Source organism: Vigna umbellata, chromosome 1 (assembly GCF_029865625.1).
Source record: "Vigna umbellata cultivar VRB3 chromosome 1, Vumbellata_1.0, whole genome shotgun sequence".
NCBI classification, from domain to species: domain Eukaryota; kingdom Viridiplantae; phylum Streptophyta; class Magnoliopsida; order Fabales; family Fabaceae; genus Vigna; species Vigna umbellata.
Window position 1 is genome coordinate 26,726,144 of NC_142165.1, and position 14,933 is coordinate 26,741,076.

Sequence of the window (14,933 nt, forward strand, 5' to 3'; positions counted from 1 at the left end):
ATTTAATTCTTATTAATCCTCGTGCTTGTTCTTTTTAACTACGTAATCTATTAATAACGTAGAAAAATATGCAATATGAACCGCCAAGATCTTTGGTAGAAGACAATTTGCATTCTTGTTAATAAAAAGTTCTTGAGCTTTATCAAAGATTTTTTTATTTCTTTTTATGTTTAAACTTTTAGACTTATCTTCCATGCATAGTTAATATTGTGACTTCTATAAATTTCTACTCTATTTTATGTATTTCTGTTTTCTCCTAGATTCATGTCAAATACGAATCAGGATTCTCCATCCTTTAGAACTTGTCACCTAAGACTTATCTCAAGTTTCTACTAATAAACATGTTATCTACATCATCTAAATTATCATCAAATGATACATTAATTAAATGACGTTGACATATTCAAGAATGCTCTAAGCACATAATGTACTTTACAATTATCAACAGATAAAATATTTAATACTATATAAAAAATTAAAACCATAGGAAAACACTAGAAGGTTTGCGTACTCGTTGTAACCTAAAGAGATTTGTGTACTCATTATAATCATTTGTTAATTAGTAGAACCTTTTAATTTGTGTATCTTATAAAGCTTTTCACGTAATATCATATAAAGTTAGCTTTTATATGCTTTATCATTTAGACTTATACATAATGCTTAGTTCAAATGTAAGGATTTTTTAATACTCTATTAGAAATTTTCTATTGTTTAACGCTAGGCTGAGTTCACTTTATTGATTAGACACTTATATATGTTTTTCAATATCATTTAGTGGCTTTCGTTACATGATATGTTTTACATCTTGCTTGATAAAATGTTGTTTGAGTCTCAAAGAGACCTTTCTCCTAGTAAGATGTTATTTGTTACCCATATTGTCTATTAGATGATTTTTTAAAAAACAAAACTTTCTTTCATTAGACATTGTTTTCTATAGGCAATATTTCATTAAGTATTGTTTGATAAACTTCAAAACCTAGGTTGCTAAACATTATGATTTTGTCTCAACAAATTTTAATGAGGAATCATACTAAAGTGTGGTGATTTTAGGCTCTAGGTGTTAGGGATAGACCTAAAGTTACAGCTAAGTGAACTCCTAGGACTTGATCATTTGCAACACCATATTTGAATATAAATATGATACAAGAGAGGAAAAAGTGGTGGAGTCAAACTTCAACACGGTTAGATCAACTGAAAGTCACTCACTTGGTAATCCAAATTGTTTCCAACGTATTTCACAGTGATTTTATAAACCAAATCTAATTTCTACTTACCAAAATCATTACTACTTTATATTAAACGATCAAGATAGTTAAAACATAATGTTTTATGTCAAATCATTGTAACACTATTATACTATAATCTACCTAGTAGGCTTGCTGGTATACTTGAGAGAAAGAGATTGCTATTGAACCGAATGCTCAAATCGTACATATAATACTGAAGTCTACATATAAGAGTTTAACTATTTCTAAGTAATTAATATATAGGTTTAAACCATCGTTTGGTTCTCGTATTTGTGTGTCAATCTCAAGTGGGTCCTCATTTTTTTTTTCGGTCTCAATCGGATTCATAAACTTGTAAAATTGAGCCAATTAAGCTCTCTCCGTTAAGTTTTCACTGACGACGTCTAAACTTGTATATTAAATTGAATGGGTAATTTGTTGTACAATCAACAATTCCACGTGGATGTGTTAAATTTTTATACTTTTTCTACTGCCACAGAAAACCCGAAACCCTCCCAAAATCGCCCCATCGGCCGCGGCGGCCTTTGGATCTTTTGTGTTGGGGCTTTTCCTTGGATCTTTGGTGTTGTCTTGGTTGCAGGTTTGTGTTCTCCTCTCTCTCGTTCCTTTTTTTCTCTCTATCTCTCTCTCGCACTGCTTATTGATGCTCTCAATACTTTATCTATATATGCCTCTCTGATGCAACGGGTGCCTCCAATTTTCCGGCAACCTTCAAACTTTCCGTTGCCGGCTCCGATTCAGATTATTTTCCGGTATGAATCATTTGCGACATCCCCTTTGTTGATTTAGAAATGCTAGATCTACTCATCGTGTCACACGTTCGATCTAAAACCTGGTTCCACAAGAGGAAAACAAACCTCCCATCGTTTCCACAAGCACTAGTTATATTTCCCTTCCAATTTCACAAAACTATATTGTAATTTTCAAATTGTACAGCTAGAATATCTTTCATTTTTTAATTTATTTTTATACTTCCTTTATTGTTCAATTTTCGTTGTCGGGTTTGCAAAGGTTGTACAATTAGGGTTGGTGGTGTGTTTGAAGGAAAGAAAAGATTTTGAATCTGGGTTTTTGTTGGATGGTGGAGAATATGGATCGCGACTTAGGGTTTTGATTTGGGGCTTTTCCTGGATCTTTTGTGTTGTCTTGGTTGCAGGTTTGAATGGAGGCAGCGCGTAGAGATTGGAGAGGTTGGGGTTTTAGGGTTTTTCGTGATTCTAGGTTGGTGATGAAGGCGCGATGTGATGGTGAAGAAGATGATTTCGCTGCTACGATTTGGGTTGCAGGTGAACTACGCGAGGAGGTGATGGTTGCGCGAGGTGATGGCGACACTGTGCTAGGGTTTGGTGGCGGCGAGAGTGTGGTGATGACAGCGCTCGTGGTTCATGGTGGAGTGATGAGGTTGCTCGCGATAGGCAGTGGCGTGATTCATTGTGTGGGTGGTGGCGCATGATGGAGGATGGTTGTCCAACGAGATGAGCATGGTGGTTGGCCATGGCAGCGAGGATGGTGGGGAATGATACTGTTGCGGAGGCTAGCTTCACCTAAAAAAATTCCACGTAATATAACACTACTACATCAACATTTTAAGTGTGCACCACGTCATCACAGGCAGACGACGTCAGTGATAACTTAACAAAGAGAGCTTAATTGGCTCATTTTTACAAGTTTATGGACCTGATTGAGACCGAAAAAAAACGAGAACCCACTTAAGATTGACACACAAATACGAGGACAAAACGAGGGTTTAAACCTAATATATATCTCAACATTATACCCAAATCAAAAGCACTTTTGGTTTTCGGCGGGTAACATTCCAATTCTAATTGATTTTTTTTATAATTAATAAAATAAAATGATTAAATTTAACAATTCGTTATAATTTATATTTTACATTTTATTATATTGATATTTGAATTTTAATAATCTATCTATTTTTGTAGCTAATATAACTATTTAAAGTTTTTGAAATCTCACTCGTTGAATCGATGATCATTAATATTTAATATTATATTAGGTTAATTTATTCTTAAAGTGTATTCTAAACTTCTCAAATTTCACCTTTTGAATTTTATTTACTTTTTTTCACTTGTCCCCACTCTATGCATAAACATATAAATAAAAGGCATAATACCCTTTTTGGTCCCCACTTTCGTTGGACAATGTCAATTCAGTCCTCATTTTTAAAAGTGTTTGAAATATGTCCACAGTTAATAAAATTTGGGTCTAATTTGTCCCTTCTGTTAAGTATAACTAAACGGAATTAGTGCATTGATAATCTAGCACAGTTATGGCAACGTATCAATATATTGTTTTGTACGGTGTTGACCTGTTAATAAAACACCATATTGAGGTTTTTTAAAGTTAGAGTTTTTATATTAGGGACAAAATTGATTCAGGGTTTCTACATCGCGACACGGACGTCAACCTCTCCCTCCTCGGCGACGCCGACATCAGCCTCTCCCTCCCCGGTGACGCCTTCGACCTCGTCGTCCGTGCCAAGACCGCCCTCGAACTGGCCTGCCCAAACACCGTCTCCTGCGCCGACATCCTCTCTGTCGCAACCCGCAACCTTCTGACCATGCTCGGCTGCCCTTTCTACCCCGTTTTCCTCAAGCGTCGTGACGACCGCTTCTCTTCCGCCACCTGCTTTCACCTCTCCTTCCTCTGCCCTTGCTCGCCGCCTTCCCTCCCACTGCCCCTCCCAATGCAACCTCATCAAAACTCCCTCCCACCTATTCCTTGACTGTAGATCCACCCACCATTCCCCTTAGTAGTCAGACTCCCCCTACCTAACCGACATCCTCGGCTTCCTCCAACAGTTCCTCAATAAAGGAATCCAACTCGATTGGGACCAAAGTCGTGACCCATACTTCACTAACTGCATTGTCTACCGCGCTAACAGCGACACCTACGGGTTCAACTCATCCTCCCAGAACAAACCATTCCTCTGCTTTCGCTACCACTCCCAATCCACACTTACCCCACCATGGATTCGCAAATACAAACTGAACAAAATGGCTTTTTTCGCTGTCGCTACCCACAACTTCGACCCCAAGTGGAAAATCAGGGACGCGCGGGTTTGGGTCCGTCTACCTTGCGCAGCTCCATGATGGTCGCCTTGTGGCGGTGAAATACCTCCATCGCAACCACTCCTCTGTCGTGTTCTCTACCAAGTCCTTCTGTAACGAGATCTTCATCCTCTCCTCGATCCACCACGCGAACCTGGTGAAGCTCCATGGTTACTGCAGCGACTTGAGGGGAAGGAGAGGAAGAAGACCCACCGTTGAGAAGAAGACAAATTTAAAGAAGACCCTGTCTATGCCCTAAATCACATTTTCCCCAAATTAAAAAACCCTAAAAAGCTATATCTTTTTTAAGTCAATTACACGTCAGCACGCACAAAACAATATATTGACACGTTGCCATAACTGGTACCAGATCATCAATGCACTAACTCCGTTTGGTTATACTTAACGGAAGGGACAAATTAAACCCAAATTTTACTAACTGTAGACCTATTTCAAACACTTTTAAAAATGAGGACTGAATTGACATTATCTAACGAAAGTGGGGACCAAAGAGGGTATTAAGCCTAAATAAAAATAACAAAAAGGGTTAACTTGCCATCTGAAAAAAATATACTTTATTAATACATTTATATTCTTTGTTCATAACATCTAAGGTGAGAGAGTTTGATATCTTTTTAATAATGTTTTAATATCATCTACGTGTATGTGATTGGTGCAAAATTATTTCATAATCAATAATAATAATCATAAACACTAACGTGGGCTAATCACATAATAACACATAAATAGTGTTAAAATGTTATAAAAGAAATTGTTATCAAATACGTAAATGGTATTAAAATGTTATAAAAAAAATTGTTATGAAAGTATAATTGTCCGTGTTTCTCAAAATTTTCAATAAAATGTAATCTAAAATAGAAAATGCATAAAGTTAAATAAAATAAAATAGAAAATGTGAGTGAAATTTGTCTAAAGTAATAAATCCGTGAAAGTGCAAAATCAAAACATCTTGGTTTAGTGCGTCTTCAACCCGTAAAGGCTAGATTCGCTGCTTGGTCTTCGAACTTTCCTGAACACATTCTTTTACTCCAAAGCATGACTATTTTCTTCATCTTCATTTAGTTTCGTTTTCAATCCATCATTCTTTCTGCGATATCATATGGCTCACAATCACAACTCCACCGATTCTCCTCTCTCTCGTCGTATAGTTCGTGCCTTCCTCCACTTCCTAAATTCTGGTATTATTCTTCTCATTCATTCCTCACCAAGAATCACTTTCCAATTTAACTGCAACTGCAAGGTTTTATCTTTATCGGCTATCTATGCATATTGACCAATTTTATCAACTGGGTAGATTTATTTGTCGTGATTAATTAGGTTCCAGTTGCCAATTGTCGTTTTAATTGTATTGAGTTTGATAGAGTGGAGAGAATTTGCTGTATGATTTGCATTTATGTTACCAATTTTGTTTCTTATTTTTCTTTTTATTGCGATCAATGCATGCTCTCTAATTTGGTTCGTCTGGAATAGTTGAACCGGGTCCCGGGGTTGATGCTGAGGGGATTCAGGTTGCTAGAGAGTGTTTGACAGAGGCTTTCAAACTTAATTCTTCTTCTGTGGATGGGGATGATGGGACATCTGAATCTTTGATTGACATATTCAAGTCTCTTGAAGCTAACAAGCAAAATGAAACTAGAAAGTCGGATGTTGATACTCAATGGAATTGTGCGAATGCTTCCAGTTCATTCTCTGGTGAGAATCCTGCTCGTGGGATGAATCATTCTGAGGCGTCAAAATCTACGGTTAATTGACTTCACACTTACCCTCATATGCCATTGCATTAGACTAGTTCGTTAACATTTTTGGTTGTTATATTTTACTTTTTTTTGGTGGGGCCTTCCTCTTTGATGGATTGAATTAATGTTTTCCATCATCTGTCAGTTGATTGGAACGTGCATGTCATTTTTCATGGTTCACACTTTTCATGAATTGTTCTCATTTAACTAGTGCATGGTGAGCATGTGATATGTGATTTACCCAACCATTCAAATAGACATAGTTTAACGTCTTGTTTTATCCCTGTACCTAACTATTGAAATTATCGGGATTTACCTCAAGAAGGAAGAATAAAACACAAATTTTGAATAATGGAAATATAACTTCAAACTTCAATATTCACACTAGCTAACAAGTTGAAGCCTTCCAGAAAACCTATCATAAGGAGCTCAAGTTTTACTGAACAAAACCAGAAATCAGTCACTTAAAATAAAATTCCTGTCAATAACCTAGTAACCTGTAAAAGGCCAGGGAAATTTGTCTTCTATTGGCAGTCTCTTGCAGTTGGAACCAAAATGCACAAACCTCATGTGCCACGTGTTTATGTGATGTAGGGACTTAACAGGCCACATAAGCTGATCTATTCTATTAAAGTAATATTCCTCACTTATCGCCTCAACTGACATGAGGAACCATGTTTATTTCCAGGGACTTCTTTTTTAATTTCAATAGTTCAAAGCACTAAGGTTACAACATATGACTAGTTTTTGGACTAACTAGGGAGCTTACTCCTTTATTTATTAAATTAGACTATAAATTCTAATTTAGTGAATAAGCATGTGATGAAATGTAATGAGATATAAAATCATCATGCATATTCACCTGGTAGCGTAAGCTTTTGGGATAGTTGGTTCATGACGTGATATAGCCTCTATGACCTATGGTTATGATTCATGCCTTCAATCCTTGTTGTACCTGTTCATCAATCCTTTCTAAGCCTGTGCATGGTGCACATTTCAAGTTCAAGAATCTCTTGCTTGTGGGTGTGTGATTTAGAACCATTGACGTGACTTTCCTAATAGCTTAACTTTTGGGATGGATGATTTGTGACTGTAATATAGATAGTTGGTTTGCAGCTAAGCAGCTGCAGAAATTAGAAGATTAATTTTGATCTTTTAACTTAATGGGTAATATTGGTTTTGCTAATAGTAGTTAATAATCAATTTTGTAATATTGATGCTGAGTTATTTCATGATATACATGTCTATGCATTAACTGTTTTTGTAGCACATAAAAAATCACATTAAAATAGTTTATTACTGAAATTTTGATTCAGTTCTATTTTATTTCGTTATATGTAACTTGATCAGGTTGAAGATTCAACACAGGAACCTTGTACTTTTGGTAGGATAACATGTCTCCTTTATTTTATTTAAATTTGAGTTATTGTATACTTTTAAACCTTCATTTAGAAAATATTTTTATATTATTTATTTATCATCTCAAGGTTATCAAAGACAGACATATCTAGGTTTATAGTTTTGAAATTGTAACATTTAAAATCTTTATTTGTTATACCTTGAGAAGCCTCTTGGACGTAGACCCCTTCATCATACATTGCTACATATATTAATAACTAAACGATTTTAGTTTTCTCTTACATGACAAGGTCTGACACAATACTTCTTTTCATAGTCAATTTCATGGAAGTAAAGGTTGCAGTTTTCTGATATAATTTTCGAATGGCAATTTCTTAATGTGGTTAACATATCTATATGTTTTTTCTGATGGTGAATGGGTAAAAGGGAAGGGAATAAAATTTTCATTGATAATCAAGATATTAAACAGCAACAAGGTGTTGCTTTTGTTAATTATTATAAAAAAAAGTTATTGTTAATCTAGATTCTAGATGAGTCTGTTTAGGTTTTCTTTAATGTGCTCCTTGATGATAGGGTAAGAAATAGACAATAGGAAATATTAAACGAAATGTAAAAGCATGCTATATTTTGAAAAATCTGAAAATCATATAGAACTTCCTTCTTATATATTACCATGAGTAATGAATGCTATTTTTTTTCTTATTTTTTGACATTTATCATTAAGGTGCACTTTTGCGAAAGCTTTTCTTTATAGGATAAAGGGAAATGGATTTTTAAGTCAAAGAAAAAAGATGATTCTGCATACTTAGAAAGACAAGATATCCTCTAAAAACTTGATAATAACTACCAAAGGTGATTGATAATTACAACCATCGGATAATGATTTCTAGATTTATTTTGGACTGAACTGGTGTACTTGAGAATTAAACTGTAAAATAATTCTAGAGGGCTTGACTGATCCCTCTCATGATCTTCTATTTATAAGAATAAATTGATACAAGAGTACATGATAAATAGGGTAACCCTAGACACAATACAATCATGATAAATAGGGTAACCCTAGACACAATACAATCATGATAAATAGGGTAACCCTTGACACAATATAATCATAATAAATAGGGTAACCCTTGACACAATATAATGATGATAAAATAGGATAAATACCCTAATAGGTGTCTTAAAATGTTCTAAGTTAAATTGATGTTCTTAAAATTTGAGTGCAGCATCTAAAGATGAACTGTGCGGACAATTCTTTGCTGCTTTGGAGAAAAATCACTATTTCAGGAGAAATACTGATGGGAGTGATGACATAGTGCAACTGGAGAAAGCATGTTCTTTTTTTGATGAAGGTTGTAAGGTATGACATATTATGTCATGTATAAACATATGTTGCTCTTACTACAGTTATTATTTTATTAAATTTGGTTTATTTCTATCCTGCCATAGACAATTAATTCTTACTGGAAAAAAAATCAAAATTAAATTAATACTATGCTACTGATTTGTAATCAGAACCCAATATGATGCATTTTCTAACGTCACACTTTAAAACTCAAAATAACTTAATACTATACTACTGATTTTTAATCAGAACCCAAAATAGTGCATTTTCTAACCTCACAATTGTTGTTCAAGAACCCAACATGTGGTTCTAGAACCATTTTGCTTGCTTTATTTAACTCATAAAAATGTTGCAAGTTCTATGCACTCTTAATTTGTCATGTCCTGAGCAACTTCATGGAGCAGGTTGGAACTCCAGAAATTAGGTATAGTTTTGCTGGTATTGGCCTTCCCCAATTCAAATTGTGAATCAAATAACGGTGATGCTGTACCACTTCTTGGAATTTATTGAAGGATGGAAAATGGTGGTGGAATTTCTTAGAGATAATAGAGAGACAAGGAAGACAAAGACCTATATAAAAACATGTACAGCCCAAAGAAAGAACATAGAGAAAACAAATTTTCTTTGATTTCTAGAGTTAGTGCATGTTTGTTCGAGTGGTTTCTTGAGAGAGCCTTTTGAAAAATAAGCAATTAGTTTTGAGAAACAGTTGCAAGTGCGATGGGAAAATGGAAGGGGATTGCCACAGGTTACTCGATAAGATCAAGTTTGGGTTCTCCATAACTCAGAACTGAAAACTGACTTTTCTTTTAAATTTATATGTCCCATTGCATTACAAGTACATCGTTTTATGTAGGCTAAATTTTATGTGTCACACTCTAGACAACCACCATAATAAGGCCCTCCAAATTCCACATTAATTCTCACTAAGTAATGTCCACTAGTGATTAGCTCCCTCCAGTGTTTCCTTTTCCCATGGCTAGTGTTACCTTTAATTACCACTATATGCCTCATTACTTCCTATTATAAGAACATGAATGATTCACCTCTTGTGTTGTTTTCACCTTCCCATGTGGCAATTTAGCTTATTAATTAAAAAAACATAATAAAAATTATAAAGAAAACCTAAAATTTTATTGACCTCCTCTAGATATTAAAATGTGTGTTTAGACAATACCTGAACATGATAGTTTTACCAATGTGGGTGCAGCCGGTCTTTGTGTTCGTATTCAATAATTAGGCTAGCTGGGCAATTTAAAACAGAGTATAAATACTTATTTAGTCACTAACTTTCAATCCCCACTCCTCAAGTTGGTTGGTAGATGTCATACTCAACTTGTTCTAATCAACCTTACTCCCATTAAGATATCAACTATCTATTGTTGAGTCCAGTGGATACAATTTCTCTCCCCTCCCTTCTCACCATCCCCCTCGCCCTACTCCAACTCTAAAGGAAAATACAATCAGTTTTTTTTTCTTTTGTTTTTTATTCATTCATGAAATATTGAGTTTGAGGTTGAGATTGAAACAGAAAAATATATTTCTAGAGGGCTTGATTGATCCCTCTTTATTTATAATAAAGAACTGATACAAGAGTACATGAAAGTTTAAGGGATTGCACTAGATACCTAGGTGCAAAACTAGGTACTACTATATATACAACTCATAAAAACTAGCACACTACATCCTAAGTAGGCTTAATGATGATACATAGATGTAATTATTCTAACAGTTAACAGGAAGTTGAATGTCCAACAAATCTTCATAGGTGGCTGGTGGCCCTTGCAACTCATTACAAGTTTCACTTTACACTTGATCTTACATTTAATTTCTTACTTTCCTAACAGATTAAATTTCCTTCTAGGAACACATGATAACTACAAGGGCTATTTCTAATCTTTAGGAAATCTAGTTGACTCTTACACAGGTGAACCTTGTACTTTTTGCTCCTTTTGTCTTAAAAATTATTTGACAACCCAGGGTTCTTGCCAAATACCTTGAGATGTACAATATTGTATCCTAGTGAGGACTTTGAGAAAATAAATGAATTGACTAACCATACTTTATGGCAAAGAAATGTCTCAATGTGTCATAGTATGATAATTAAGTTTATCAACCAGTTTCACGTAACTGTCTAGTTCAGATTGTAACCTCGAGTTTCACATTTAGAACTATGAAAGTGTCACTGGTAAGGATGACAGTGTGGTTCCTCTTCTATTGCATTCCATCAAGAGTTGATCATATTATATAAAAGGAGCAAGACTATGTCGAATGACACAAATGTTTACCCAATTGGAATGGGAATATCTAAAACTGGATATTGAGAGCTTGAAGCGGGTAGTAAGAGCTTGAGGATCATAAATATACAGTTGCTATCTCTACGTAGTTAAAATAATGCACTTTGCAATCTCTGCTATTATTCTTGTATTATTATGTAATTCATTTAATATCTTTCTTTTTGTCTTGTTAATACTACAACAGCAGTCAAGTCTTATACCACTTGATGGGGTTGCTATGCAGATCAATCGACATTGGACTGATGGGTTCTATCAGAACAAATTTTAGTAAAACTGTCTGTTTAATTCTGATGAAATCTGCTTCTATGTAGGAGATGGTAAGATCTGGTTGTCAGCAGTTCTGTTTGATGAGTTTGGCCGAATCACTAAAAACATTAGGTATGATAAGTGACTTTAACTTTAAGAGGTTTGCTTTTTCTTTGGATGAATAAAAGTTTTCTATCTTGAACACACTCAGCTGTGATTTACGTGGTGTGTAAACAAGAAAACCTGAATCAGTGGGTAGCATTCCTGACCTGATTTAGTAGGGACTTCCCACTGCATTCCTGTCCTCGCCTTGCTACGTTTGTTTTTTCATATATATATATATAGTATCACTATATAACTTTTGTGTGTTGTTTGAATTATAATATAGATACTAACTTTATTACTTATTTAAAGATGTATAAGTAAATTAAAATTGAAAAAATGATATGGTGGGTTTCCAAACAGGCCTAAATACATCCTTCATTACTAACAATTTAATCATCCAATGTTTTTCTTTTTAAATCAAAATGGAATGTAACACATTTCTAAAGTTGTTATAAGCCAACACATGTCTTTATATTTTACTGCAGATTGGTTTGATTAGATTGTTTTTCAATTTGAATCTATTAAAGTTTGATAAAGAATATTGGTATTTATCGCAACTTGATATAGTACTTGAAATTTGCTTTTCACTCAGGTAACAAGGCAATGCAGTCTAAGAAATACAATGATGCAATTGAGTTGTATAATTGTGCTGTTGCACTCAATGAAAAGAATGCTGTTTACTTCTGCAACAGGTATTCCTCTGGTCTACACCCTTTCTAAAATTAAAAAAAAAAAGCGTATTTAGGCTGGAAACAAGAACTTCAAAAGAAAAAGAAAGTTGTTTGTTAGTTTTTCCGATTCATAATTGCTTAGGCACCTGCATATTTAACTGATGAAACTACATTTCGTGCCTTCATTTTTTTACATATATCAGGGCAGCTGCTTACACTCAGATTAACAAATATTCGGAAGCAATTCAAGATTGTCTTAGATCTATCAAGATTGATCCAAACTACAGCAAGGCATACAGTCGTCTGGGTTTGGTTTATTATGCTCAAGGAAATTACAGAGATGCTATTGATAAAGGGTTTAGAAAAGGTTGGGAAAGAACTATATTCATTCCCAAAATTTATTCTTTGTAATCTGTTTTATTGTGTTTTTACTGGACATTATCGGATAATGTTGACTTTATTGTTGTTATCTACTATTACAAAGGTGGAGATCCATCACCTTAATTTTGTAATGTTAATCAGAACTAAACTTTTCTCAAAAGTTCATAAATGGTTAGCTTCTTTTATGCCATTGGGGTTTCCTACCCCTGATGGAACATATGATGAACACTATAATCTAAAGAATTGATTTGGGTGAAAATGAATTCTGTGTTTATTAGAACTATAGTTGGAAAATGATTCAGTGTGCAGACTTTTATAGGTGTTATTAATTTATATGTATAGGATCCAAGGTGTTTGGAATTTGGAAATCTTAAATCCTGTGAATCTCGATCTCAATGTATTTACCTTGGCATATTTTGTATATGCAGCGTTGCAGTTGGATCCAAATAATGGCTCTGTCAAAGAAAATATCCGGGTTTATTTTATTTTAACTTTTCCTTCTGCTTCTCTTGTTACTTTTTCTGTGATTATAATGCTGCCTTTAAACACAGGTGGCTGAGCAGAAATTGTTCGAAGAGCAAAACCGTGCACATCACAACCAGGTATTATTAGTATTACTATTATCATTTAAATAGATATGGTATAGTTTTAATTTGAATAGCATGATTTGATGCGTGTGATTCATCACTACATATATACTTCGTAGTTATCTTTTCTTTTTCTCTTCAGACATAATATTTATTGGTGTTTGTTTCACGGAATTATATTATATTTTCAGGAATCATATTCCTTGAAATATTATAAGCTAGAAATAAAACTTATAGCTACACTTAAAATGGTGTTTGGTTACATTTTACTATTTCTTGGAATATTTTAAATTCAAAACAATTTAAATAAAAGATTAGTAAAAATGAAAGAAAGAAGTTTAATAGTAAAGAAATTCCCATATTCCCACCTCATTATGGGAATAGAAGATAATCTCCATTATGGAAATAATATAGTTTTGTTCATTTATCTTTCAGTATTAGTTTACTCTGAATATATTGCAGTTGTTGCTTCATACTAAATTGTCAGCGAACATTTTTACTTTTCTCCTACATCGAGCAGTGACTTCAATTCCTTTTTTTCTTCTTGATAGTTTTTATTTCTGTTAAGAGATGTTTGTAATATTTCTGATGACTGTTTGCTACTTTACTATAACATATTGTCTTCAATTCAACAAATTTCTCTCTGCATTCTGTATAGAATCCAACAAGATCATCGCAAGAAGTTCCAAACCAATCAGGAAGCACACCCCTGCCACCCACATTTTCTTCTGTGCCATTTAACCCCAGCCAAATGGCAAACATGCTCAGGCATATGACCTCAAACGCTACAAATTCACAACAGAGGCCACCGACTGAGGAATGGGAACAAGAAACTACTAGTGAAATTAGATTTGGGGCAGATATTTTAAACATGGAGCAAATTCCGGAGAATCTAACAGGGGCCGTTCAATCTATGATGGAAATTTTATCTAGGACCGTAACCCCGGGGCAACCACCTGAGGATCAAACCAATCCAAGAACAGGACCAAACTAAGCCTTTTCAGCATTAAGAGAATGTAAAGACTATTTTTTGTTTTCCTTTTTTTTAATATATTGCAACAACAGAATTAACTAACCAAGCTCTTTGTGTGTTTACCTCATATACATACAGTGTTTGAGGGGCACTATTCTTTTGGGAAGAAAAATATACTATTTGTCATTCATATTTGTATTTTATTATACCTGTTTTATGAAGTAAAAGACAACTAAATGATCTTATAAGATGATCTTATAAGATGATCTTAAAATACCATTAAGGATATTGTAATATAATTTAGTTTTATTTTATTATTATAGCTTCCGAACATATTGAACTATTTATCTCCGTAAACTTATTATATACTTTTTTTCAGCTATTTTTGTGATATTCCAATAAAAATTAGTTTGCAATTCTTTTATAAGAATTAAAGGTGAGAAAAAAAAATGCAAACGGTAAAGTTTAATCAATAATTATTCAATTTTATATTACTCTAATTTAAATAAAATTATCTTAAATTTAAATTCATATTTTTGGTTTTAAGTTCATTTAATTAAATTTAGATTGGATATAGATGGAATAAATTTTTTCATTTTGAAAATTAAAAATAAATATGCTTTTTGATCATTTTAATTTATGAAATGTTTATATCTAAGTGAAGTAGCACTATTTGAATTAGGATAAACTTGCATTCAGACAAATCAATGCGTATTCATGTTCATTTGAGTTAGAACTAAACCATATTTAGTTGAGTTAGGCTTGTTACATGATGATTTTGGTTCAATTAAAACTAGGTTAAGTAAGGTTTAAGTTAAGTCGAATTAGTCTAAGCTCAAGTTAAGTCGAGTTAATCTAAGCTTAAGTTAAGTCGAGTTAATCTAAGCTCAAGTT

The 14,933-nt window shown here is 33.8% G+C and overlaps 1 protein-coding gene across 1 annotated transcript; it reads left to right on the forward strand.

Moving 5' to 3' along the window:
- Positions 1–5,274: 5,274 nt before the first annotated feature.
- Positions 5,275–14,229, forward strand: TPR8 (Tetratricopeptide repeat (TPR)-like superfamily protein). The gene is made up of 10 exons (XM_047293389.2): positions 5,275–5,517; positions 5,810–6,081; positions 7,426–7,459; positions 8,661–8,794; positions 11,388–11,454; positions 12,020–12,119; positions 12,302–12,465; positions 12,908–12,954; positions 13,031–13,081; positions 13,725–14,229. The coding sequence occupies exons 1-10, from the start codon at positions 5,439–5,441 to the stop codon at positions 14,058–14,060; spliced, it is 1,284 nt and encodes a 427-aa protein (XP_047149345.1). The 5' UTR covers positions 5,275–5,438; the 3' UTR covers positions 14,061–14,229.
- Positions 14,230–14,933: the final 704 nt, after the last annotated feature.